The sequence below is a fragment of the Urocitellus parryii genome, chromosome 11 (genome assembly GCF_045843805.1).
Source record: "Urocitellus parryii isolate mUroPar1 chromosome 11, mUroPar1.hap1, whole genome shotgun sequence".
In the NCBI taxonomy this organism is placed as follows: Eukaryota; Metazoa; Chordata; class Mammalia; order Rodentia; family Sciuridae; genus Urocitellus; species Urocitellus parryii.
In genome coordinates this window covers 65,698,699-65,724,075 of record NC_135541.1, presented here as the reverse complement: position 1 = coordinate 65,724,075, position 25,377 = coordinate 65,698,699, and the positions used below count along the sequence as shown (strand labels likewise).

General features: G+C 32.8%; 1 protein-coding gene across 1 annotated transcript in view; it reads left to right on the top strand.

Annotated features, from left to right (window-relative positions):
* The window catches only part of Znhit6 (zinc finger HIT-type containing 6), a 64,981-nt gene that overhangs the window by 4,378 nt on the left and 35,226 nt on the right, over positions 1-25,377 (top strand). Inside the window, exons 5-6 of the mRNA XM_077791301.1 lie at positions 4,597-4,700; positions 24,333-24,401. Coding sequence (XP_077647427.1) covers positions 4,597-4,700; positions 24,333-24,401 — 173 coding nt within the window. The remainder of the gene's footprint in view (positions 1-4,596; positions 4,701-24,332; positions 24,402-25,377) is intronic.

The window sequence follows — 25,377 nt, the reverse complement described above, 5'->3', positions numbered from 1 at the left end:
CATCAGACATCCATATATTGCTAGGGTCATTTTCTGGTCTGTCTGTCTATCCTGCACAAATATTATAAACTCTCAAATTATTGCAGTGGGTTTTTAGTCAATTAAAGTAATTTTTAAATTGATACACAATTATTATTCATATTTATGGGTTAAGGTAATTAATGTACCCATTGTCTCAAACATTTATCATTCCTTTATCTTGGAGCCACTAGAAATTTTTCTTCTAGTTATTTTGAAATCTAAATAAATTATTGTTAATTATTACAATTCTATATCAATATTAAATATCAGCCTATTAATTCCACAGCCCCCCCCCCCTTCCTTCTTGAGAATTTTTATTTGAGTTGTATTTATTTCAGAGATCAGTTTGGAAGATTTAACTTCTTCACAACATTGAATCCTTAAACGTTTGCTTTTGTTGCTGTGTCTGCATAGAGTTTTCTTTAATATACCTGTGTATAGATAATTTTTTCACTAGAGAACTAATACATTTTTTGTTAAATTTATTGCTGGTTATTTTATTGTTTATCTATTTGGAGTGCTAGGGATTGAATCTAGGGCCACTGCTTGCAAGGCAAGCACTCCACTATTGAGCTACATCCTCAGCCCTTTTGGTGCTATTTTAAACAGGATTTTTAATTTTTTATTTTCTCTTGACCAATACATAGAAATGAGATTTTTTGTTGTTTATTTTATATTGAGCAACAATATTAAAATTCAGTAAATTATTTACATATTCTTTGAAATTTTCTCTATAAACAATTCATCACAGTTGGTTTTTTTTCTCCTAATCTGTCTCTCTTTCTTGCCTTATTGGAATATCTAAGACTTCCAATTCAATTTAAATACTAGTGATGATAGGAAATATCTATGTTGAAAGTCCTCTTAGACCACCTCAGGTTTGATGATTTGTGAGAAAGTTTCATAGGAATCAACATATAGTTGTACTTCCACCTAAAATGTATTGTGGTGAAAGTTAGCTTGGATTGTTCTTACTTTGTTCTTAGATGCACTGACTGATATTGGAATTATTTCTTCCCTGGGAATTTGATAAAAATTATTAGTCAACCAACATGGAGTTTGGACCATGAGATATATTCTTTCTTATTTTATGGGACTGTTCACGTTCTGTATTTGTTGTTGTTGTTTTTTAATTACATCTGTACTGAAGAAGTAGAGATTTTTTTTTCTTGTCATTATTCTCTAAACATTATCTCTTAACAAATATTTGCTTTGTATTAGGTAATTATAAGTAGCCTAGCAATGATTTTTAAGTAGATAGGCAGAATTGCAGAGGTTATAAACAGATACTATGCCATTTATATAAGGGATTTAAGCATCCTCATATTTTCGTGTTCATAAGAGTTCTAGAACCAGTTTTCCACAGATACTGAAGGACAAGTTTATGTCCTTTTTAGGTCAAGTTTGTTAAGTATGTTGTTCCGATTTCTTATAACCTTGATTTTTTTTTTCTTTTTTTATCTGCTTCTATTTGATTTCTGAGAGAGTTATGTTATCATGTCCCAGTAAGTAAAGCCAAACAATCAATTTGTAGTTTCCCTTTGTTGTTCAGTTAGTTTTGCTCATATACTTTAAGACTAAAATATTAAATGCATCAGGAATTATTTCTTGGTGTAGTTAACCATTGGCATTTTGAGATATCCTTCTTTGTAGATTTTTGTCTACTTTGTTCAATATTAATAAAACTTTATTAGTTCTTTGCCAGTATTTGCATGGTGGAGTTTTCTTCCTTGCTATTACTTTCTACCTTTTTCTACTTTTATGTTTTGAATAGGTCTTTTGTTAAGTTCGTACCATAGTCATGTTCCAGTTTTTAGCTGATCTGCTGATGTGTAACATTTAACTGAACCATTGTGTTCATTTTAATAAAATTGGTTACATATTATGCCTTAATTTGTCACTTTATTTGTGCTGTTTGTCCCATTTGTTTATATTGCCTTTGGACTGTTTGAATTTTGTTTTTTTGTTTTGTTTTTTGTCTTTTTAGGCCATATGATTTCTGTCAAAACTACTTTATTCTTTTTTTAAAAATAGCTTTTTTTTTTTTAAGTTAGTGTGTGCATTACAGGAAATAGAACAACACAAGCAAAGAATAAAGTCATCTAGTCACAAGCAGCTTAGTTGGACATGTCCTTCTAGGACCTGCATATATATATATATATATATATATATATATATATATATATATATATATATATATATATATATGCAACATTTCATTTTGTGTAATTGAGATCATAGTGTGTTCATGCTTTCCTGCACATCATGAATATTCACCAATTCAAATTCCAAAGCTACATGAGTATTTTTGATAACCCTAGAGCACACTATAGCAACTCAGTCTGTTAGGAAAAAATTTAATCTTGTCTTTCCTGGGGACAAAAATTTCACTAAAGCCAGAAATGAAAACAGGCTTCTAGATAGACACATTGGCAGAGTTACAACTAAAATAATGCATTCCCTTGAAATTTAAAAACAAGACATAAGGCAACAGATACCAAATATAATGTTTCTAAGAGATTTCATTATCAGGTTTCTACTACTAAAATAGTAGCAAGAAATCATCTTCCAAGTGAATTAAAAGTATTTCTACAATACAGTTTGAAAATGCACACACATCAGTAGTAGCTCACATCAAAATGTAAATCTTTGAACACTTGCTCCCATTTTTACTTGTGTGCTTCCTTCTGTCCCTCTGTTGCCAGCCTGATAAACAAGTTCTGATACTCACTGCCCAGAGTTAAAACAATTTCATGTCTAAGATGCATCTAGCCTATCAGTTATGCCAAAAAGATATTTACAAGTTGTCTAATTCACTAGCTCTTCTTTTTAATAATACACTGTCAACCTCAGGACATCTAGAAAACTTAGATGTTATGAAATAAAGTATTAACTTTGTGCACAATAAGCATAAGTTCTTTACCAAAAATGCATGTATAAATCTGTGGTTATAATCTATAGCCATATATTCTTACAGAAATGGAGATACTAGCAAAGAGCCCTTCCCCTCACCATTCCAGTGACTAAAGAACTACTTCACTCTTGGTCCTGCAGCAAAATAGAGGGCATACACAGCATAAACAAATGGGCCAGGCTATAGTCCAATAAAACTTTATATGTGAAAATTGGCAGCAGGCTGGATTGGGGTCAGGGCACCATTTAGCCCTGTACTGGCTTGTTTTATTGTTTTTGGGTATTGTCTTTTTTTAAAAAATCCCTATGTAGTAATTATTATTTTATCAGTCAGTGTTTATTTTGTGTTATCTTCATGTTTTCCATTTTCTTTTGTCTTTATTTTTTCTATCATCATTTGACCTGTTCCAGTCAAATAATACAAGTCTCTTAGGATGGTCTTGGGGTAGACTTGTTTTCTGTTCACCTGTGTCTATATTATTTTGACATTTTGCTTAATTTGAGTAGAGATTTTTAGTAGATGATTGGCTTTTAATTCTGACCTTGCTGAGAAGGATATTGAAAAGAGAAACCTATATTTGCTAGAATTAATGAAGGAAACAATATCAGATTTACTGAAATGTCTTCATTGCTTTTCTTAACTCACTGAGTTTTCACTTTTCATTATATATTGGTCTATGTCCTGGTTTTTGTTAGCTCTTAAATGCTTTTAAGGTGATTTTTTAAAATATACTTATTTACATATATGTATTTCTCTTATTATTTGATATTCTTAGATGTTTTCAATGGGAAAGTTTGTCCTTATAATATCACATTACTAAAGCCATGGTTGCCTAAGTTATAAACTTATACATAATTTCTTAAGTCATTTTATTGCTTTGCCAGTAATAACTGATTCTTCCTTTCCATGTTTCCCTTGGCTTATGACTTGATTATCTAACTTTACATTGCAAATTCTAGATCCCCATTCACTTAGCCAAAAATATATATTTTGTCTTTTCTTTGAATGATCTTTTGTCTTTTTTGACTTAATAGAGACATGATAATATTACTATCTTTGCAACTCTCCAAAATTGCTTAGCTCTGCTTAACCAACCCAGGTAATCCATGGAGTTACACATGTTAGAGCCAGATGTTTTCATATTGCCATTTGGTACTGCCCACAACAGTGGCTACTTTAACTAGGCCTTATGCTAGGCAGTGCCTTGATTTCTCCCTTGAGTGGGCTACCTGTCTAGTAAACAAAATCAGGTGTATTCAACTAACTATGGTGCAAAACCATCGGTGAAAGAAAAAGCTATAGGCGGGGATATAGTACAATGGTAGAGCACCTGCCTAGCACACATGAGACCCTGGGTTTAATCTCCAGCACTGCAAAACAATAAAAATCTCTGAAATTCTTCCTTTGGCTTATAGAACATATACGTTTGAATACAGGTTCTGCTACTTTGAGATAGTTGCATGAGGTTGGAATCTCATTAATTCTTAACTGCTAAAATGAGGGTCATAATAGTACCTATCTCTTAGTGGTTGTAGAGATTTTGTTTAACATCTTTCCATGAAACATGATAATTATTCAGTAAAACTGAACCATTGAACATATTTTTTATAAAATGTAAAGCATTGTAAAATTAAATTTATCTATTTGGTTTTGATTGTTAGATGTGCTTTTTGAAAAATCGTGCTCGAAAGCAAGGTATTGACTTAAAACTTCTACCTACTGGATTCACCAAGAGGAAAGAGAATTCAACAATTTTTGATAAGAAGTAAGTTTCTTACTCTTAGTATATCAGTATTTGATTTCATCAGGAGCATTCTTAAGATTTGGTTTGCTGTTGAGCCTTGCTACATAAGTGTAATCTGTAAACTGTTTTTGGATTTCAAAATAATGATGATCATTGCATGTCAGGTGACTAACAAAATTTGGGCATGTGATATGTATGTTTTCTTTATCCTCTGAAAAGTTTCTCAGATATTAATGTGTCTAACAAAAGTTATCTACCAAGTATCTTGTTAAATATGCTTGAGATTTAATTTTTGTAGGCCTGACTTGGAGTTCAATATTGTGTATTTCTAACAGTCTCACCAGGGATCCTGATCATTTGAGCAGTGCCCTCGAACATCTCATACATTAGAAATAAACTCTTTTCTTTAAGACCTAAGGTATCATCAGAGTATTTCAGGGGCTTCAAGTACAAAGTGGTAAATCAGCAAAAGTGCTGTACTGTTTTAAAAGCAACCTAGCTTTTGTCATTGTTTCTACACTGGAATTCCAAGTAAGATTTCACCTAAAAGCCAGATATGGGGCCAGGTACAGTGACGCACACCTGTAATTCCAGCATCTCAGGAAGCTGAGACAGGAGGATCTTGAGTTCAAAGCCAGTCTCAGCAACTTAGCGAAGCACTTAACAACTCAGCGAGACCCTACCTCTAATAAAATATTAAGAAAAAGGGCTGGGGATGTGGCTCAGGGGTTTAGCATCCCTGGGTTACCATCTCCAGAACCAAAAAAAAAAAAAAAAAAAAGCCAGCTGTGGGGAAGAAAACTTTGGAAACATTTAACAGTGAATCTTTTTGTACAGATACTACCACAAGGATTAGTTTGCTGCTCTTTGAGTGTTGGGTCAAAAAGGCCCCAAGAGTACAGAGAATAGGATTCTAAAGTAGAGTCAGTACATTCCATGTCTTCAGATGCAACTTACTGCAGATTGGAAATATTAGGTGGTGGGGGCTGCATCTGCACTGAACATATACAGACTTTTTTTTTTTCCTTATCATTATTCCCTAACAGTAAGTATAACAATTACTCACATAGCATTTACTATATGGAAATACTACACTGTTTTGTATAAACATGCATAGATTTTGGTATCTGAGAGGGATTTTGGAACAAGTTCCTTGTGTATACCAAGAGAAGATTGAACTGTAACTAGCCAACTAAATTATTGGATAATACCTTTCAGAAGTCAATGTTCTGGATGTAATAATAAAAAAAAAAAAACAACTTTGACTTTGAGCTTCATAGTAATTGTGGGGTTTTGAACAAATCTCTTTCTCTGAGTCTCGTTTTTATTTTTATTTGTGTGTGTTTAAGTTTTGTTTTGAGATAGTGGCTTACTATGTTGTTGCCCATACTGGTCTAGAACTCCTAGGCTCAAGTGATCCTCCCATCTCAGCTTCTCCAATGGCTGGGTCTGTAGGTGTATGCCACTGCACCCTCTGAGCTTCATCTTTACAATGTAGGAAATTGAACTCTAAGGTTGTTTTCCAGTTAACTATTCCACAAATTGAAAAAAAAAAATAGGGCTATCAGAATTATTATTCTAGTAAGACTTTTTTTCAAAAGATAATATATAATTACAAGATGATGTTATCTGTTTATTGTATATGTTGCAAGACATAAATATTTGTATGAGTGATTTTCTTTTTTCCTGGTTGTTTTCCAAAAGTAAAGTAATTCTTTGTACTTATCAAGTATGAGATGATTCTTTTGTGCATTTTGAAACATGTATTTAGAAATTGACATTCTGTTGGAAATTTAGGTAACATAAATATAAACGTGTTCTGTTTTATGAAGGAAACAATTCAGAATGATTGTCATCCAAAATTAGTTCTCAGTATTAAAAAGCATATGTCTCCAAGTATAACATTGTCATATCTGTACATACATGTGAGTGTGTGTAAAAAGTTTTTTCCAAGAATATTACTCTCAGTATATTTCCTGAGTTTAGTAACCAGATTTATATTTTGGAACACCCTAGGTCTCTAAAATGATAAACCAAACTGTTCTTGCATTAGCTGTTTGCTCATAAATTTTCAAAGATTTGGGGTTGCTGTTATATATTTTCACTATTTTCCTGTGAGGACATTAACACCTGATGCATAATATACTTTAAGGTCAGGTTCTTAGCTTATTTCCATCTAGAAAAGGGAATCTTATATGGTTGTGGCCTTTTAGTATATTAATGGATTTGGAGAGTAACTTGTATATAGGAAGGAATCAGCATATAGTAGCTACTATAAAAATAATACATCTGCATTATAAGATAATTTAAAGGAAAAATAGCACCTATAATCATACTCTCCAGATATAACCACTGGTATTTCCTTCTCATCATATTTTCTACTTTCTTCAATTAATAAAGTAAAATATAGTGCAAAATACTTAAATAAATAAAAGTATTAAAGAATGACTTTACCCTGATTAAATATTAATTTTTTGTGAATAAATGCATACACTTTTTTCCTGTAGCTAGTTTTTTTTTCCACTTAACAATGTTATAGAGTGGAATTCCACCTATGATCATCCTAATTTATTTAATTATTCTCATATTCACGAACATTTAGCTGATTTCTAGTTTCTGAGTATTACACATAATCCTGTAATAAACATACTTAAACAAATTGCTTTGTGTTACTCAAGGTGTTTATCAGCATTCTAACCTCTACTCCTTAGATGTTGATAGCACAAATACACCCACACTTCTGTTGTGACAACAGAATGTCACTAGACATTGCCTCATGTTCCCTGGAGGGGACAAAAATCACTCTTTGAAAACCACTGAAGACATTGATTGAAATGATAGTCTTTTCTTGGGCTAGATAATTAATACTATCAGTGTATGACAGAATTAGGATTGCAGAAAATGTTGATTGCTAAAAGGAAGTGTATAATAAATGTATAAGGTAACTTTTCCCGTTTAGGGAAGAATTAAAAAAGACATTGAGAAGGACCTTGTTTAGGATATCTGTGTTTATCATTTATTCATCTGAAAATGACTACTACAGTTTTAAATGATTGCAGTGATATTTGCTGGAAAGGAGGAAGAACAGAATGCTAAATCTTTTCAAAGAATTCTGTTCAGCTCCCATACCCTCAGTATTCTGTTCTAAGAGGTAGTTTTTAATTCTTTTTTTCAACTTTGAAAAATGGTTAAGGCATTGACGGGATTCATATTGCTTCTACCATATGATACATGTTAGGTGACCTATGTAAGATCTAATTTACTTGCTTATTGAAAGGATTAAAGTAGTACCTGACACATAGTAAATAATATATAATGACTGTTAAAGATCTACATTCTCCTATCTGAAGTTCTTGATCCTTTTGTTACATTCACCCCTCATAGGTCTAGGACAGCATCAGATAATAACCTACAAATGGTCACATTATAAAACATATTGTCTGTAAATTGACTCAGTCAGATTTTGCTGCCAAAAGAGCTAAAAAAAAATCTTGTAGCTGTGGACATTTGGAATTGCTGATATGAAATATGTTGATCATTCCTAATCTAAGAATTCAAACTTTTTTAGAGTGACATGATGCCACAAGTGGAAAATTCAATACTTGACTTCATATGACAAGTCACAGTCAAAATGACGGTACACTAAAAATATTATATAGCATTACCTTTGGGTTGTGTATAAACATAAATGAATTTTGCGTTTAAACTTGGGTTACATTCCCAAGATATTTCACTGTGCATATGCAAGTACTCTAAAATCTCAAAAAATCAAAATCAGAAATACTGTTCCAAGTGTTTGGATAAGGATCACTCAGGCTGTACTAAGATTATTATTTATATTCTGTAATAATTGATCCTTTGTATGTATAGGCAGCTGGAGCTGCAATATAGTTAGAAACTCAAATTCAGTTTGATTCATGAGCTTATTTTTTAAAATTTTGAATTACATGTTTAGTTTGTTATTTCTTTAAGAACTATTGTATACCAAACTTTTGTATACTAAACTCTTTACACCCATGTGCCATCATGTTTAGCTAAGTTGCTTAAAAATTCAAATGTTCTAATGGTAACTTTTGAGGAATTTGAAAAATTCTTTTAACTGTTTTTATAACTTTTTTTATAAATGGCAAAACTATTTTCAGTGCTGGAGATCAAACTCTGGTCTTTGCACTTGTTATTGCCAAACTCTACCACTGAACTCTAATCATAGCCCCCTGAAATTATTTTTTTAAAGTAGTTTTAAAAAACTACTTTTTTTATGCTTGCATAAATGAGCATAATTAATGTGCCTAATATTATGCCTGTAGAACTATCAGCAAGTTATTGTAAGTAACAACAGACTAAATAGAAACCTTAGGAAAATAGGTTCATTCTAACTCAGGCATCCTTTATGGTAGTTTTGTGACCAGTATAACTCTGAGTCTCCTAAAAATCAATGGAAATTATGTCGTCTATGAATTTTTCTAAGAACTGTAACTTTCATTGAAAAGTCAGAGTAGAATATAAAAATCAGGGCATGACGTAAAAATATATATTTAATAAAGATAAATTTTAGAGGATTGTTGACATTATAATAGATAGCTTTAATGAACAAAGACATGTCAAGATGAAAAATAAGTTGAAGCCAAACATGGAGGTACATGCGTGTAATCCCAGCTACTTGGGAGACTTGAGGCAGGAGGATCAAAAGTTTGAGGACAGCCTCTGCAACTTAGTGAAACCCTGTCTCCAAAAAAAGGACTGGAGATGTAGCTAAGTGTTATATTGCCTCTGGGCTCAGTCTCTAGTACTGAAGAAAAAAAAAATAGTTGAGCCAAAGCAGGATTCTGTTAAAAATATAGGAGTTTGATAAGAAAATGAATCCAATAGAAGGCTTCTCTACTTAATTTTGGAGCTTATCTCAAACTACCACTTTAGAAAAGTACTTTGTTCAGAGTAAATCCTTTCTCTAATCTTATAACTTTATGTACGCTTTGACTTAGTGTTAATCAAAAACTGTTGAGGGCTGGGATATAGCTCAGTTAGTAGAGTGTTTACCTCGCATGTGCAAGTCCCTGAGCACCACAAAAAAAAAAAAAAAAGAAAGAAAAATAACTGTTGAGCCAGCCTTGGTGGTACATACCTATAATCCCAGGAGGCTGAGACAGGGGGATCTCAAGTTCAAAGACAGCCTCAGCAAAAGTGAGGTGCTAAGCAATTCAGTGAGACCCTGTCTCTAAATAAAATACAAAATAGTTCTGGGATGTGGTTCAGTGGTCAGGTGTCCCTGAGTGCAATCCCTGATACTCCCCCCCCAAAAAAAAACCCACCAAATTGTTGGGAAAATATCTATGTAAAGAAAACATTACCGAATGACTTTAAAAATTGAATAAATGGGGAAAAGTACTTTGTGCTTAGAAGACTCAATATTTACTTCTTAAATGATCTTTAAGTCATGATTTTAATCATTGAGTCAAATGTATGAAAGATGATATATCATGAGCTTTGTAATGTTTTGAAAACCAATAAAAAAATAAAATGGAATTAAATAAACTCAAAAAAAATCCATGAGATATAATTCCTTGTTTTTTTATTGAATTGATTGATGAATTGAGAAGGATTTCATGACAAAATGAAGTTCAGTTTTGAAGAGTGACATGGGAGAGGTGCCAGAAAAAAATAGATAAAGAAAGAAGAGTAATGAGGTGGACTCATTAAAATTTATGAAGTTCTAGTAACATTTTTAGTGTTAGTATAGGAATCTGTAGTATATGATTAAGGTAGCATTTCAGATTAATACAAATAATTAGCTGTAGCTCAGAAGTAGAACATTTGCCTACCATGTTCGAAGCCCTGAGTTTGATCCCTACACCACTAACTAAATAAATAAAGTGCTAGGCTTGATCTCCTAGCCAAGAACAATAGGGGAGGGGAAAACTAATGATTTGGAAATATATATAGACTCTCCATGCAGCATGCTTACCCAAATCTACTGATCCTTAGCTGGGAATGCCCATGAAACAAAAAGGAAAAAAGAAAACAATAATAATTACTTATTCAGAAAATAAGGTTGAGACAGTGGCTTGCCATTTCAAGGAAAAGCTGGATCTTTTGATAACTTCCAGGCAGATCAATATCTTGAACTTAAGTGAAATAAAAAATTCTAGAATTTTTTTATAATCTTAAAGAGAAAACATCTCACCTATAGTCCATAAAGGGTTAAAAAAGACGAAGAAAAAACTAAGTTTATATAGTTTTAAAATTCAATGGCAAAAAAGGCCATAATAAAGTTAAAAGACAAACTTGGCCCTCCAAAAATCCTTAACATATATGACAAAGAGTACTTATGCATTAATAAGAAGAAAGACTTATAGCTAATTAGAAAAAGAGACAAAGGATAAAAATAGGTAATCCCAGAAAGAATTTATATGCACATTTCTCTCTCTCTTTTCTCTTTCTTTCTCTCTCTCTCTCCCTCTTTCTCTTTCTCTCTCAAACACACACACACACACACACACACACACACACTATACAATACAATTTTCCCTTAGTATGCATGAGATATTGGTTCCAGGACCTTAAGACCCAAATCAGTGGATACTCAAGACTCATACATAAAATGGCATAGTATTTGCAAATAAACTTCTTCCATATACTTTAAATCATCTTTAGATTACTTATAACACCTAATAGAATATAAATATTACATAAATAGTTGTTACATTGTATTGTTTATTTAAATAATAACAAAATCTGTACATATTAGTATAGATTCTTGGTGGGGGTTTTGTTGTTGAATATTTTTAATCAGAGCCTGATTGAGCTTGTAGATATGGATTTTTTAGGGAAGACTGACTGTATGTGGGTGATAAGTTTATGATAGCTACTATAATGAAGATGTGAGTAAACCAGGCCCTTTTCCTCTTCTACTGTTCTCAAGGTATAAATTGGTACAGTCATTTTAGAAGTTTGGTAATTTTCTCAAAATGTTATAAGTCTTAAAATATTATAAATACTGAAAGAATTTAGCCTCTAAAAGTATTAGTAAAATTTCACAGAAATAGATGTACATGTGTATCTACTGAGGCTTTTTTTTAATAGTGTAAAAACTGGCAATAATCTAAAGTATCTTTCAGTGTGGGTGAGTTAAAGAAGTGATAATATCTTCTTGCAGTGGAATTCCTTGCAGACATTAAACAAAAATCAGAATTAGGTATAAAAGTATTGCAAGAAATGATAAATCATGATGGTTATTGAAAAAAAAATGTGTGAGTTCATCTAGCTTGTCTGGAAGATATGAAGCTCCCTTTATATCAGTAGTTCTTTGGTCCTGAACCTCTTTGAGAATCAGCTTAAACTTAAGAGTTCTGATACCAGATAGATGTCCATAAAGTATTTGTTATATAATTTTAGGTGAGCCCATGTAAGAAAAGCTACAGCTAGATGGTGTAATCCCTGTGACTTAAAAAGCTGAGAAAGGAGGATCTCAAGTTTAAGACCAGCCTGGGCAATTTTGTGCGACTCTGTCTTTAAAATTAAAAAATAAATAAATAAAAAAGAGCTGTAGATGTGACTTAGTGTTAGAGGATTCCTGGTTTCCATTCTCAGTATCGCACGGAGGAAAGGAAGGGAGGAAAGAAAGGAAAGCTGCATACACTTAGTGCATTGCTTCGTCCTCTACAGTAATGGAGTTTGGATTAAAGCTGTTTACCTGTACTGAGGACCATGTAGAAATATCTCCTTGAATCCTTTGGGCATTACATATTAACTCTGCACACAGTGTGCTAAGTAAATGTAATCATATGTAACTATGGGAGAAGTGTCTCTGGTCTGTTTCTTCTGATCAGCTGTTATTTTTCTTTGGAATAAAAAAAAATACTGTAGTTTCAGATCTCAGTTCTGCTGTTTACTAGATTTTGACCTTGACTCTTTATTACCTCTTTTTCCTTGACTTTAAAATGGACATAATTTTAACCTAACCACATTACCAATATTTTTTGTTCACTTTTTTAAAGTTTCAGAGTCATTTTTTCCCTCCTTTCAAATTTCTTTTAGGTCTTATAAAGAATATGTTATCCAATTTTTATCTGAAAATGCCTTTATTTATTCTTTTTTATTTTTTTAATGGAAATGTAGTATACACAAAGTACACAAAACATTAGTGTACTATGGTCAATAAAAAGAACATTACCAGCACCCTAGAAGTCTTTATAGCCTGTCATGGGAATCTATACCTCCATCTCCTTGTAAAGTTAACTTTTCCCTAACTTCCAACCTGGTAGATTGGTTTTGTCTTTTTAACTTTTTTCCAGTATTTTATTGTGAAAAGTTTCAAACATAAAGCAAAGTAGAAAAATTTTGTAGTAAATACCCATATGCTTACCACCTAGTTTCTGTCATTAGCATTGTACTACCATTGCTTTATCACATTCTTATCCATCTGTTAACCCATCTTTTTTGGATACATTTCAAAGTAAAAAGCAAATGTCATTCCATTGGTTCCTGGATATTTCAGTATCATTAACTAGAGTTCAATATCTGTTTATATTTTCTTTCCTTTTGATGTAGTAAAATTTAAACAGTGAAAGACATAAATCTTAAGTTGTACATTTGCCGAGTTTTGACAAGTACATACACCTTTATAACTCAGTCTCTGAATATTTATAACACTGCCATCACCTTAGGTTTTTCCTGGTTAACTCTTCTCTCTAGAGATAACTTGTTCTAATTTTCTGCCTTGAAGATTTGTTTTGCTTTTTTAAGGTATATATATATATGGAGTTATGTAGTTCAGCCTTACTTTTCAATGATAGTTTAGCTGTCCATAAAGTATCTTGACACTTATATTAGTAAGTTCATTTATTTATTCCATTCCCCCCCTTTTTTTTCTTTTTAACCACTGTTGAGAACACTGTTGTACGCATAGTGTTTCTTTAGTCTCTAATAGTTGCTGTGGCATACATCTGTAATCCAGTTACATGAAAGGCTGAAGCAGGACTATCACAAATTGGAGATCATCCTGGCAAATTTAGTGAGACCCTGTGTCAAAATAAAATGGAGCAGGGGACGGGGAGGAAGAAGGCACCTTTATGGAAGGTGTCTTAGTCTATTTTTTGTTGGTGTAGCAAAATACCACAGATTGGGTACTTTTATTTAAAAGAATGAAGTTTATTTTTTTCTTATGGTGGTCTGGGGACTGGGAAGTTCAAGATCATGGCAGCAGCATCTGCTCATTTGCTCTTGAGGGCTTTAGAACCATGACATGGCAAAAGACATGACATGGAAAGACAGAGGAAGCATGGTAGAGCAGATCTCTTTTCCTCTTCTTATAAAGCCACTATTACCATGGGGAACCCCACCCTCCTGACCGCCTCTATTCCTAATTACTTTCCAAAGGCCTGACCTCCAAACACCATCAACACATGCATTTGGTGGGTAAGTTTTCAACACATGAACTTTTGGAGGACACATTCATATGAGAAAAATTGGGTGAAGGGGTCAGGATGGTAATTGTATATGGATAACATGTAGCATGTTGTTGTACAAGTTCCTCATTTTATTTTCCTGCCTGTTTTGGTCAGAGATCAAGTGCAGAGGGAATAGGCTTTAACTTGTCAATTGGAGGAATGAATTGGACTGAGGGATCCCACCTCACTAGTACAGGTTGAATATTCTTACTTGAAATGCTTGAGAATCAAAATGTTTCAGGTTTGAGTTTTTTGGATTTGGGCATATCTGTGTAGACTTTTCCTATAATGGCTTCCCTAATTCCAAAATCTGACATCTGAAATGCACTAAAATGACACTCAAAAATTTGAGGTTGGGCATGGTGGGCACACTCCTGTAATCCCAGTGGCTCAGGAAGCTGAGGCAGGAGGATCCAAAGTTCAAAACCAGTCTCAGCAACTTAGCAAGGCCCTCAGCAACTTAGCTAGACCCTGTCTTAAAATTAAAAGGGGGGGCTGGGGTTGTGGCCCAGTGGTTGAGTGCCTCTCGGTTCAATATCTGATACCCCCAAAACATATATATTCAGGAGCATTTTAGATTTTACATTAGTAATGCCCAACCTGTATCTTCAGCTTAGCTTCAGACTTGGACTCTTTTGTGTATACTAACCACCTCTTCCCCAAATAGGACCCCAACGTTTGACCTGTTTTTCCCCTACCCCCAGTTTATCTCTATGTGATCTTAACTCCCAGTTCTAAGCAACCTAGTCCTTCTGTTAGCTTAAAACTCTTCAGTTTTCAACTTCTTTTGACCCAGGGTTCTTTAGCGCACTCTCTGTGCATCTCTCTTGTACTTAGAGAATTAATAGAGGTATGCCCATTATTAAACAACAGTCTGAATTAATATTTAAGAGTTCCAGTCCTGTTTTAGAAGCTAGCCACTAGGTGTCCCTCTTGTAAAGAAATAAAAAAATCTCTTATAAATTCAAAAAATTACTTTTTATTCTTTGGATAAAATTATAGCATTCTAATTATATTGCAAAGATATACTCACTCATCCCTTTATTAATATCAGTAGCACTTTTTTCTTTAATCAGTTGTGTGGAGATACACTTCTTAAAGCACAGGATTTTTTTTTTCTCCTCACATGGTATCTTTATAAATATAAATAGTATAGGTTTATACCTTGCTGCAAACCAACTTTAGAAAAGAGCAAAGGAAAATACAATGAAAGAGTTAGCAGTTGTGATCATGGAGGGACAAGTGGATTTTACATTGAGATTTGGAGTATTATACAATAGGTGCTCATTTCAAACTTATTGACTGCCTGAAATGTTAAGCTCTGTGGTTTCTTTGCTGTAGCAGCTTTGGTAGAGTTTGCTGGAAGAACTTCAAAGCACAAACAAGAGACTTAGAAAAACAGTGTGAAAGAATAGAAACCTAATAGTTATTAGGTCAGGCCTTTACTTACTACAGTCATGCAAACAGTGGTATGGAAGTTCCCGTGACATAGTGTCACAGAACATGTACTTTCCCACAGGAGCAATTACCTAATATTTGTGGAAATGGAAAACCAAACACTTTGATTATCATGGAGTCCCCAAACTGATTGAATTAGATAAGTGTTTTTTCACAGTCACCAAATCTGATGCTTCATTATAAACCTCTGGAATGTCTTCCGTTCTTTATGTTTCCTTGACCTACAGCATTTATCAGCTGCATTCTTCTTTGCAGGCCCCTTTGGTCTCAGTCTTGACTATTAGGACCTCTAAGTGCTCTTCCTACCTTTGATGTTTCCTCACTTCAGTCATATTGTGCTCTTAGATACATCTTTCTAAAACATGCTTTACTATAATGGTCACCCAATAGAATATTAGTGCTTCTGTGCCCACATTAATCACTAGCTAATAGATACTACCATTGGTCATAGGCAGAGGTGCCAGTAGGTCAAATTTGTCATCTCATCCCTGCCTTTGCAGCCCCTGAAACTCTCTGAACCCCTTCCATGGATAGAAGTGAATACCCTCTTCTTATCCCCCCCACATTTGAAATTGCTACCTTTCAGGCAGTTGGTACAAGTATTTCTCATTAAGCAAAATAATGTGAGTTTTCTTGTGTATTTGCTTGTTAAAAGAGAAATTATAATATAGGTCATACTTCTAGAATGTTTATTTTGTGGTAAGCATAACAAAATTTAATTTTAGAATTTTCTCGGCAAGTTATTTTCCTTTTTGTGTCTGTTGCCTTTGTAAGAAGAGACTGTAGTGCTAGTTTTGTGTGTGTAGTCGGTTTCAGTTTAGAGTTCATATCAGAATTGATTGTGATGCAGTTTCACAATGCAGAAACCAACAGAATTACTAATTCATTGGCCTTAGGGTATTGTATTTTTAAAAAGCACCAGATGATCTTGCTGTTTACCTTTACCTGAAAAACCATTGACTACTGGCCTTATTCAGTTCAGTCAATGGAAAGACAAGTTGGCAGACTCTTACAGTGTTGTGTATTTAATGATCTGAGAGAGTACACTTAGGTTACAATAGTAGCACAGAGAAGACTGCCTGCTCCATCCTTGACAAAGAAAGATCATTATTCATTTCAAGCAGGTGACAAAAAAGACTTCCCAGAAAAGAGGACTTGAACATATTTTGGAAGGACACGGAACAGTTTCTATGTCTAGATTTTTATCCAGAGATGAGAGTGATCTGGTGGTGATAAAATCAGATGCAAAAGCAAAGAATTTAGGACAATCATAAGCAGTTTGATGTGTCTAGAATGTAGGGCGGGAATTGATGAGTGATTGGGAATGAAGCTGGAGAGAAGCCCATTGAACCATGCCAGGAAGATTAGTTTGAATCTTTCTTGGAGCAGAAATCTTCCTGTTCCTACCAGTGACCTATATCCAAGTATGGATCTTTATAATCTGTTCCTACCTGATTTTCGCTAGATAGTCAATTGGATGTACACATACTGTTCCTTCTTGTAAATCCTGGAATGTTTTCCTCTTGCACATATCTAGACATCTGTGAAAGTACACCTGATAGCTTGTCTTCCCCATTATGTTTCCTTTGCCTAAGTTCCTATAATACCTATTTTATTCACAGTTAATATGAAACAGATGCCAGTATTTAGGACAGGTATTTATTTTTGGTGTGCGTTTATCTGCTCTGCCTCCTACATGCTCTTACTTTTTTTAGGGATTCCATAGGCATTTTGAAGTGGACATTTTGTTGTTGTTGTTGTGCTTTGTTATGCATTACAGGAAAGCTAGCATTCCTGGCCCCTGCCCAGTAAAATTCTGTGTTCCCCACTCTTGGAACACTTAAAACTGCCTCCCCATTTCCAAATGTCCCTACTTCACCCACTGCAAGTAAAGAAACACTTTAAGTGCTTAAGTTCTCATCGATTGTGAAGTATTCTTTTTCATTTCAGTCTTCACCTGCTACATTCATTTTCTTAGTGTACTGTCTACTAAAGCCAATACCACCTAGTTAACCTGTTTCCTTTTATCATGTAGTAGTGGTACTAATTTTTAAAAGGGCAAAAATATGTTACTGGAACTTTTCAAAGTATTTTCATAATGATGTGACACTTAAAACTGTGGTTTTCATTCTCCCAAATTTTAGATATTTTAATCCATTACTAAGTAACTAAACAGATCCTTTGTATTCATCCAGAAACACTTATCATGGTATTAATTCTATTAACAAATTATTTTATGAGGAATAGTTGCAGTTATTTTTGAGATTTCAAATCTTTATCTCAAAATATGTTTGAAAGGCTAAATGCCTACAAGTGAAGGATTATATAGGTGTTTCATACATTGTTTTTCCTTGGAATACTCTCAGATTTGATAGATTTTCTCTAAGCTTTAAATTAAAATAAGATTTTTATAGTTGACACTGGAACAAAATGTTTTTTTTTAAATTCCATCAAGTATTATTTTGTTGCTTCCAAATGTAATAGTTGATAATTTTAGTTTCTTCTTTTGCTATTGATTGTAAGTGAAAAACAAAACCTAAAAAGAAGAAAACTTGAATCCCTTATATCAGTTAAGATGCTGCATGAAATAGAATGCCTAGTTCAGACTGGTTTGAGCTATTACGTATTTTTTAAAAAGGGCAGTTTGGTTCTTATAACTGAATGTCCAGAGGGAGGGTAGACTTTAGGGTTAATAGATACAATGACTTGATGATATCATCATGGACCATTTTATTTCTGATTCTTCATTATATCTTCTGTGGTGTCTCCTTAATCCTCATGGCTGTAGAGTGCTACTAGTAACAATTTGGTTTACAGTAAATATCCATAATGAATGCTTTTCTCAAATCAGTATTATATAGGAAACCAGAAACTCACCACGATTAAACTGTGTAGGTCACATGCCCAATCCTGAGCCATTGTGCCCAGGAAAATATACTGATGTTGTTAAGCTAATAGTAATAGGCACATACCCACAGAGGATAGAAATGGGTCCATTCCTCAAAGTATGGTTATAGATTAGAAAGGATGATAGTGGAGTTAAGGATAGTTGCATTGCAAACAAAATGTCCACTATCTATTTTTAAATGAGTTTAAAATATGAAGGCAAATATTTGAAATAGGAAATAATCATGATGTATTTAAATAAGTAGTACAGAAGATACATGGTTTTATTATTGAGTTTTCATTTCTAGAAAGTTCATAATAGTGTATTCTAAAGTTACAATACTCTGGGTTCAAATACCAACTGCATCACTTTCCAGCTGAATAATGATCTTAAAGTAATGGCTGTCCTCTTTCTATCTTGTGTTTTCTCTTATATAATGAAATAATAACATTTACCTTCTAGTGTTACAAGGATTAAATGGATTAAAGATATATATTTAGAACCATGCCTGACATACAAAAGGTACTTAATAATTATTGTTATTACTATTACTACTTGTTAGTGTGGTAGTTTTTATAACCTGTAGATTTATAATTTAGTTAGCGATATAATATTATGAAAATCAGACGTGGAAAGTCTGGCTTTTGCTTAGCTCATGGAGTGTCTTGGTCTATTTTCTTAGTGTAACAAAATACCTGAGAACATGTAATTCACAAAGAATAAAGGTCCATTTTCATGATTCTGAAGGCTGGGAAGAGCCTCGTGCTGGCATCTGGTGAGAGCTCCCAGCTACAATATAACATAGTGGAGGATAGCACATGGTGACACAAAGCAAGCTAGTCAAGGGAGAGCTCCCTTTTACAACAAAGTCACTTCCACAGTAATCCATTAATCCATTCATGGGTTAATGCATTCATGAGGGCAGAGCTCTTACTACTCACTACCCTCCCAAACAATCAACTTATCAACACTGCCACGCTGGGGACCAAATTTTCAACGAGTCACTTGTATTTAAGAATTAGAAGTAAAAATCTTGAACAGGCATTTTTGAACGGACATGATATATCAATGTGATTCTCAAAAGTCATAAGTACAAACAAGGACTGAAAAGTTGATGTCCCAAATATACCATGAAACACTTTTCTTTTAAGTAATAGGATGATGGATTTCCCTCTAAATCCTTCATTTCACTCTTCTTTAAAACCTTTATGTTGCATTAACTATAAGTAAAATCCATATTACTTACAGAGCATTGAGAGCTCTTTATAATATGGAATTAATGCACATGTCTAGTTTCTTCTCCAGCAACTAAACTGGAATTCATGGTAAGTACAATTTGCTTATGGACTCGTGGCAAAATAAGTTACAGAAACTGTAATATTTCTGTTCTAAGCTTCATAATTCAGGACATGGAATTGAATGTAAAATTACAATGATAATAATAACAACATTTTGAGTGCTGTATTGTAAACTCTAGACATATTTACTTATTCATTCTCGTGATACAGTCTTGTTTTGCCCATGTTGTGAGAAGACTGAGTCAGAGATTAAGTCTCTTGCTTAAGATCATATTAAGTAATAAATTGTTAGAATGGGATTCAAACACTAGGTCCACTTAACCTCTCCTCTGTGCTACTTCCAGGTATTATAGTATTGTAAGCATTCTTGCAGTGTACAGTGTCAAGAAAGAACAGGATGCTTTCATATAAATTGTGAAATGGAAGGGAAAATGCAGTACCCAAGATTGTTGGTTGACTTGTTGCCCTAAAAAAAATGTCTGCCTTGGACCTATCCCCTACTTTGTCTCTGTGTTCTTGATCCCTGGTGAGCTCAGAAATGTACTTTGAATAAATGTTGGTTGATTGGTGGAGTGCAATGGGAATTAGATGTGTTTTTATTTATATATATGTATGTATATGTGTGTGTCAGGAATATTCAAGCTTCTTTAAACTTGGTATTAGAAATCTTAGTTCTTAAAATTTAGCTTCCATATGTAACTCTTAATTGTGGCGTATTTCCTAGAAATATGTTTTTTAGGCTGTCAAAATAATTAGATATAAAAACTCAGTTATTATTGGGTAGTAATTTCTAAGATTAAAAAGGAGACATCTTAAATAAATAATTCTAATAAGGAAATATATATTTAAGTTTAGAGAAAAAGATTTAAATTATTCCTGTTCTTTCTATCACTATTATCTGACACTTTCTCATGAAAACATCTTTGACTTTGCTGATTAATAAAAAATAGCAAATCATGTGAAACATTGTTTTTTATACAGACATTTGAAGAATTAAGTCCTTTTATAATGTCTAGAATTAGAGTAGTTAAAAGTTTGGGGTATACTTTCATACTTTTAAATCCGTGATATATAAATGTATTTTAAATATAAATATCGTCAATAAACATGCACATATTTTAATGTCAGTGCATATAGTTCTTCCATTTTTATGGCTGCTTAACATTCATTATGTAGACCTACATGATGAATTTATTTAATTAACTTTCTGATGGTGTACATTTAGGTTGTTTCTAATTTTTTCCTGTTATAAAATGTAGCACAGTGTACATTTTGTACATATCGTATTACTTGCCCAATAATTTCCTTGCAGGAAATTTCTGGGGGAAAGAAAAACTGTTGAGGCAAAAATATATATTTTGTAATTTCTGAATTTTCCTCTCTGTCTTTTATGAAATCAAATTACCAAAAGTGTGTATTAGCTTATACTTCTTTCAGCAATGGAAAGTGTTCATTTTGCTACACTTTCTTAGTGCAAATCTGATAGGTAAAATAATAATATCTTTTTTTAATGAGTTAAAACATGATTGCAGTACCATTAAAAGGATCTGATGACTTGATTTACATCTTGTTCTGTGGGATTCTGTAGTGTTTCAGATATTCAGAATGACAATTTTGAGTCATGAAGTCAAAAGGGTAATTGAGTATATGGGCCTAGAACCCCTACACAACAAATATCTTTTCATATACATACTAATTTTTTGAACCTGTGGGAAAGAATGAACCTTAAGAGTTTCTAATAAGCAAAAGAATGATCCTTAACAGTTTCTAACAAGTAAAAATTAATATAAATAAGTACCCTGTATAACTCACTGAAAATGTGTAAAATAATATTTATTTTCTTCATTTATTATACATGTCATCTCTTTCTCAGTTTTTTCTGCATTATTGCTTTCTAAGGAGGCTTTTTAGATATTTCCCCCTAACTGTCCCCACTGTGACATTTGGATAACATATAAATATATTACCCCATTAGGGTAATGCTGCTCTCATTAGCATGCCATTTATGTATGCACTTGTATTAATATTTGGGGGAAAAGCAGAAAAAGCTTTGCTCTGCGTGAATAGTTACTTTGTTTTCGTGGGGCTCAAAGAAAATGTCAGTGATTCTGTAACTTATCAGTTGTCCAAAGGGAACATTAGGTTTAATAATTGCCACTATTACTTCAACCAGCCCGTTGTTAAACTCTAAACATATGCCTTGGACTACCTAAGTTTTCTAGAATATTCAGACACAGTATTTCCATTCTTAGGAAAATTAATATGCAGAGGGCACAGTGAAATTATTGTGATTGGAGACATTTTATTGAATTTAGGGAACAGTATTGTTAGGAGTAATAGTGATGCATTAGAAGTAATAATAAATGTTCAAATCTCTATCCCAGTGGTTTTTAATTCCATGAGGATGTTTATAATGTCTGGGAGCAATCTTTAAAAAATAATCCAAGTAACATTACTGGGATTTTGGTATATGTATTTTTTAAATGGGACATATATATATAATTATGAAAAATGGGTAACAAACTTAACTCTTTAAATCTTAGGAAGAGATTTGGTTGACTGTTGTCAGGACTCAAATGAATTTCAGGAATACTAAAGAATTGAAAATTAACTTATCCATTTTGGCAATTCTTTATATAACACCCTTCAACTTACTTTTGCCTACTTTGAATTGAGGTATACTAAAAAAAGATAGCAGTCTTAGAAGAAAAAAAATGCATTTTATGTCTTTGGAGAAAAAAAAATGGGTATGGTGAGTGTTCTTTATATTCTGTTTTTCTTTGTTCTTGAAATATTACAATATCACATTTTAAATATAAACGTACTTTTCTTTTGAAATTTTCTTTTGAAATTTTGTACATCTATGAACTGAGGTCAATATAAAAAGATTTTTGTAGTTGTCATAAATTAACAATATGTTTATAATAAAATAGCAGTGAATGACTTCATTATTACCACAACTAGTAAACTACAGCAAATAAAATTATTTCCAAAGGCCTTTTCTCTTTCTGAAAGTATCAGAAAGGCGAATGGTTCTTGCTGTTATTCAAGCAATTATTGGAGTGATAGAGTATGATTTGCAATTCTACAAGATGACAAGTTGGTGGTCCTTTTTTCCCCCGTATAAGTTAACATGGAAAAAATAAGTGTATTTAGAAAGAAACCATATTATTTATTAAGAGTAACAAAATCAGCCTATGTTTTTATAAAGAAAGAAAATAATATTACATATACTTCTTAATACTAATATTAGGCTATATGCCTGTTTTACAGATAAGGAACATTGTCAAGTGTTTTGTTTTAGAAGATTTATTTCAATCTAGTAATGGTTGCATCTGCATTCAGAATTTTGCCTCTGCATTCAGAAATTTTTTTAAGTTCTTTTCCTTGTGAGATTTTAGACATCTGACCTTTGGAGTAGTGAAAGGGTGGTTTTTGACATTGTTCTATTAAAAAAAAAAAAAGTCCCTAACATGATTGTTTCTTGTATAAGTGCACTTTTAGTATAAATATAATCAAAGATATTTTTCTCTGACTTATGCCAAAAACAGACTCATTATTAAAGAAAACTATATTCAGATCTGTGATAACTTGTTGTAATGGAGGGAATATTGCTTGGGTTTATGGCATTATTATCTGACAAAAATTGATTAGATCATACAGATACTTGGTGGAAGGTGACACCTAGCTTGCATTAAAAGAAAATTATTTTAGGTTTGGGGGCTTTGCTTCTAAGAGGTAGATTTCAAAAAGTCACTGATAGTGGCTTGGAGGAGATGTTGCCAGCTATTCACTTGCCAATAAGTTGTTCTTCTAAGGTAGGAAAACACTGTGTAAATATTTTTACATTATATGAAGACATAAATTTCTATAGTGGATTCAGTGATTGAGCATTAGATTTCTTTTAAAAGGGACTGGTATAGTATCACTAAATTTAAATTTGTTAAATAGGACATATAGTCATTTTTCTAAAATCAAGTATTTTTACTGTTCACCTTGTATCAAACTAAAGTTTTCACCTAAAAGCATAGAAACTCTAGCTCTGAGTGCATTTTGCTTAGCAACCAGCTTGTTGTCTACTGTTTTGCTATTGAATGCACGTACTCATGCCTGAGAAATATATCTGCAGCCAGCTGGACTCAACTGGACAATACTTCATTCACTAATTTCCAGACTAGTCAGGCAAAGACATCAGCTCATTGTATTTAGTCATGAGGAAATTTATTTGTAAACTTCAAGTAGTAGCACATGGATCTCAAAAGCCTCTGGATATGAGAAAGGCCTTCTAATTCAGGAATATGAGAAAGACCTTCTAATTCAGGAATGTGAAGTCCTTGGAATTCAGAAATGCTTCACTTTTTTTCTTCTTAATAATGCTTCCAAGTATATTATTTAAAAATACATAGCTTCTAAAATCCTAGAAAAGTGCAAGTATCTCCTAATAGGAAAGAGAGTTTAAATTCTAAGAATAACTTTAGAATTAGCCTCAGTATTCAAAATTTTTCATTTGTGTTTAAACTTTAATTATCTTCCTTGATCCTCACATGGTCATTTTCTCTCTTAGAAAACAAAAGTTTTGTTGGCATGTAAAGCTCCAGTTTCCTCAAAGTCAAGCTGAATACATAGAAAAACGGTATAGTATAACCACTTTCTATTTGTTTTTATTTTAAGGCTCTGTAATTATAATAAACTGTTAACTAAGCATATGTCTGGCACAATGAATAACTTGTGGTATGTCATACAATGAAATACTAAGCAGCACTGCAAATAAATGAGCTCTGGCTGTGCACATCAACATGAGTGAGTCTCAGAAAATATGTTGAGTGAGAAGTGCAAGTCAAGTTAAGGAAGAATGCATAGAATATGAGAAGAAAACAAAAAACCTCCCCCAAACTGAATAGTTTATTTTTCAAGAATACCAACATAGGTGGAAGAACTCTAAGAGAAATGATTTAACATAAAAAATCAGAAGAATGCAAGGCTGAAAATGTTGTTTCTTAGACTAAGTGGTTGTATAGGAAATGAAAAGTGACCCAAAATTATAGTACGCAGAGTTTATTACTATTAACATTATAGTATATTCTTCAGAAAATACATTATTTTAGTCATGTGTCTGTAGTCATAATTGGGATTAATTTGCATGAAGTTTGTTGTTCTGCTTTTTCAGATTAGGAATGTATTTAAAGTGTTATTCAAAATTTTAATGATTGTGCTATTTGATTCCTTGGTTTAGGAGAATTTTAAAGTTGCTGTTTACGTAGTATATTTAGCATATGTCCACATTATACACAATGTCTTTTCTTTGTAATTGGGTTTTAGTGAAGAACTTTGCTATTTGAAGCTGCATGCCAAAGAGAAAGGACATATTTTATAGATAGGAATATGTAGTCAGTAGAATAAAGTGGTTGAGGAAGGGTTACTGTGTCAAAAATATCTTAATTTTGTTTATAAAGCTTTACATGTAAGTTTAAAATAGTGTGCAATAGGAAAGTTGGAAAACTTAAAATATTTTAATTCCAGGAAAATTATTATAAACTTTTTAACCTGGCCTTATGATTTAGAATGATAACTTGAACATGCACTAAAATTAACATTTTCTGAAACCATTC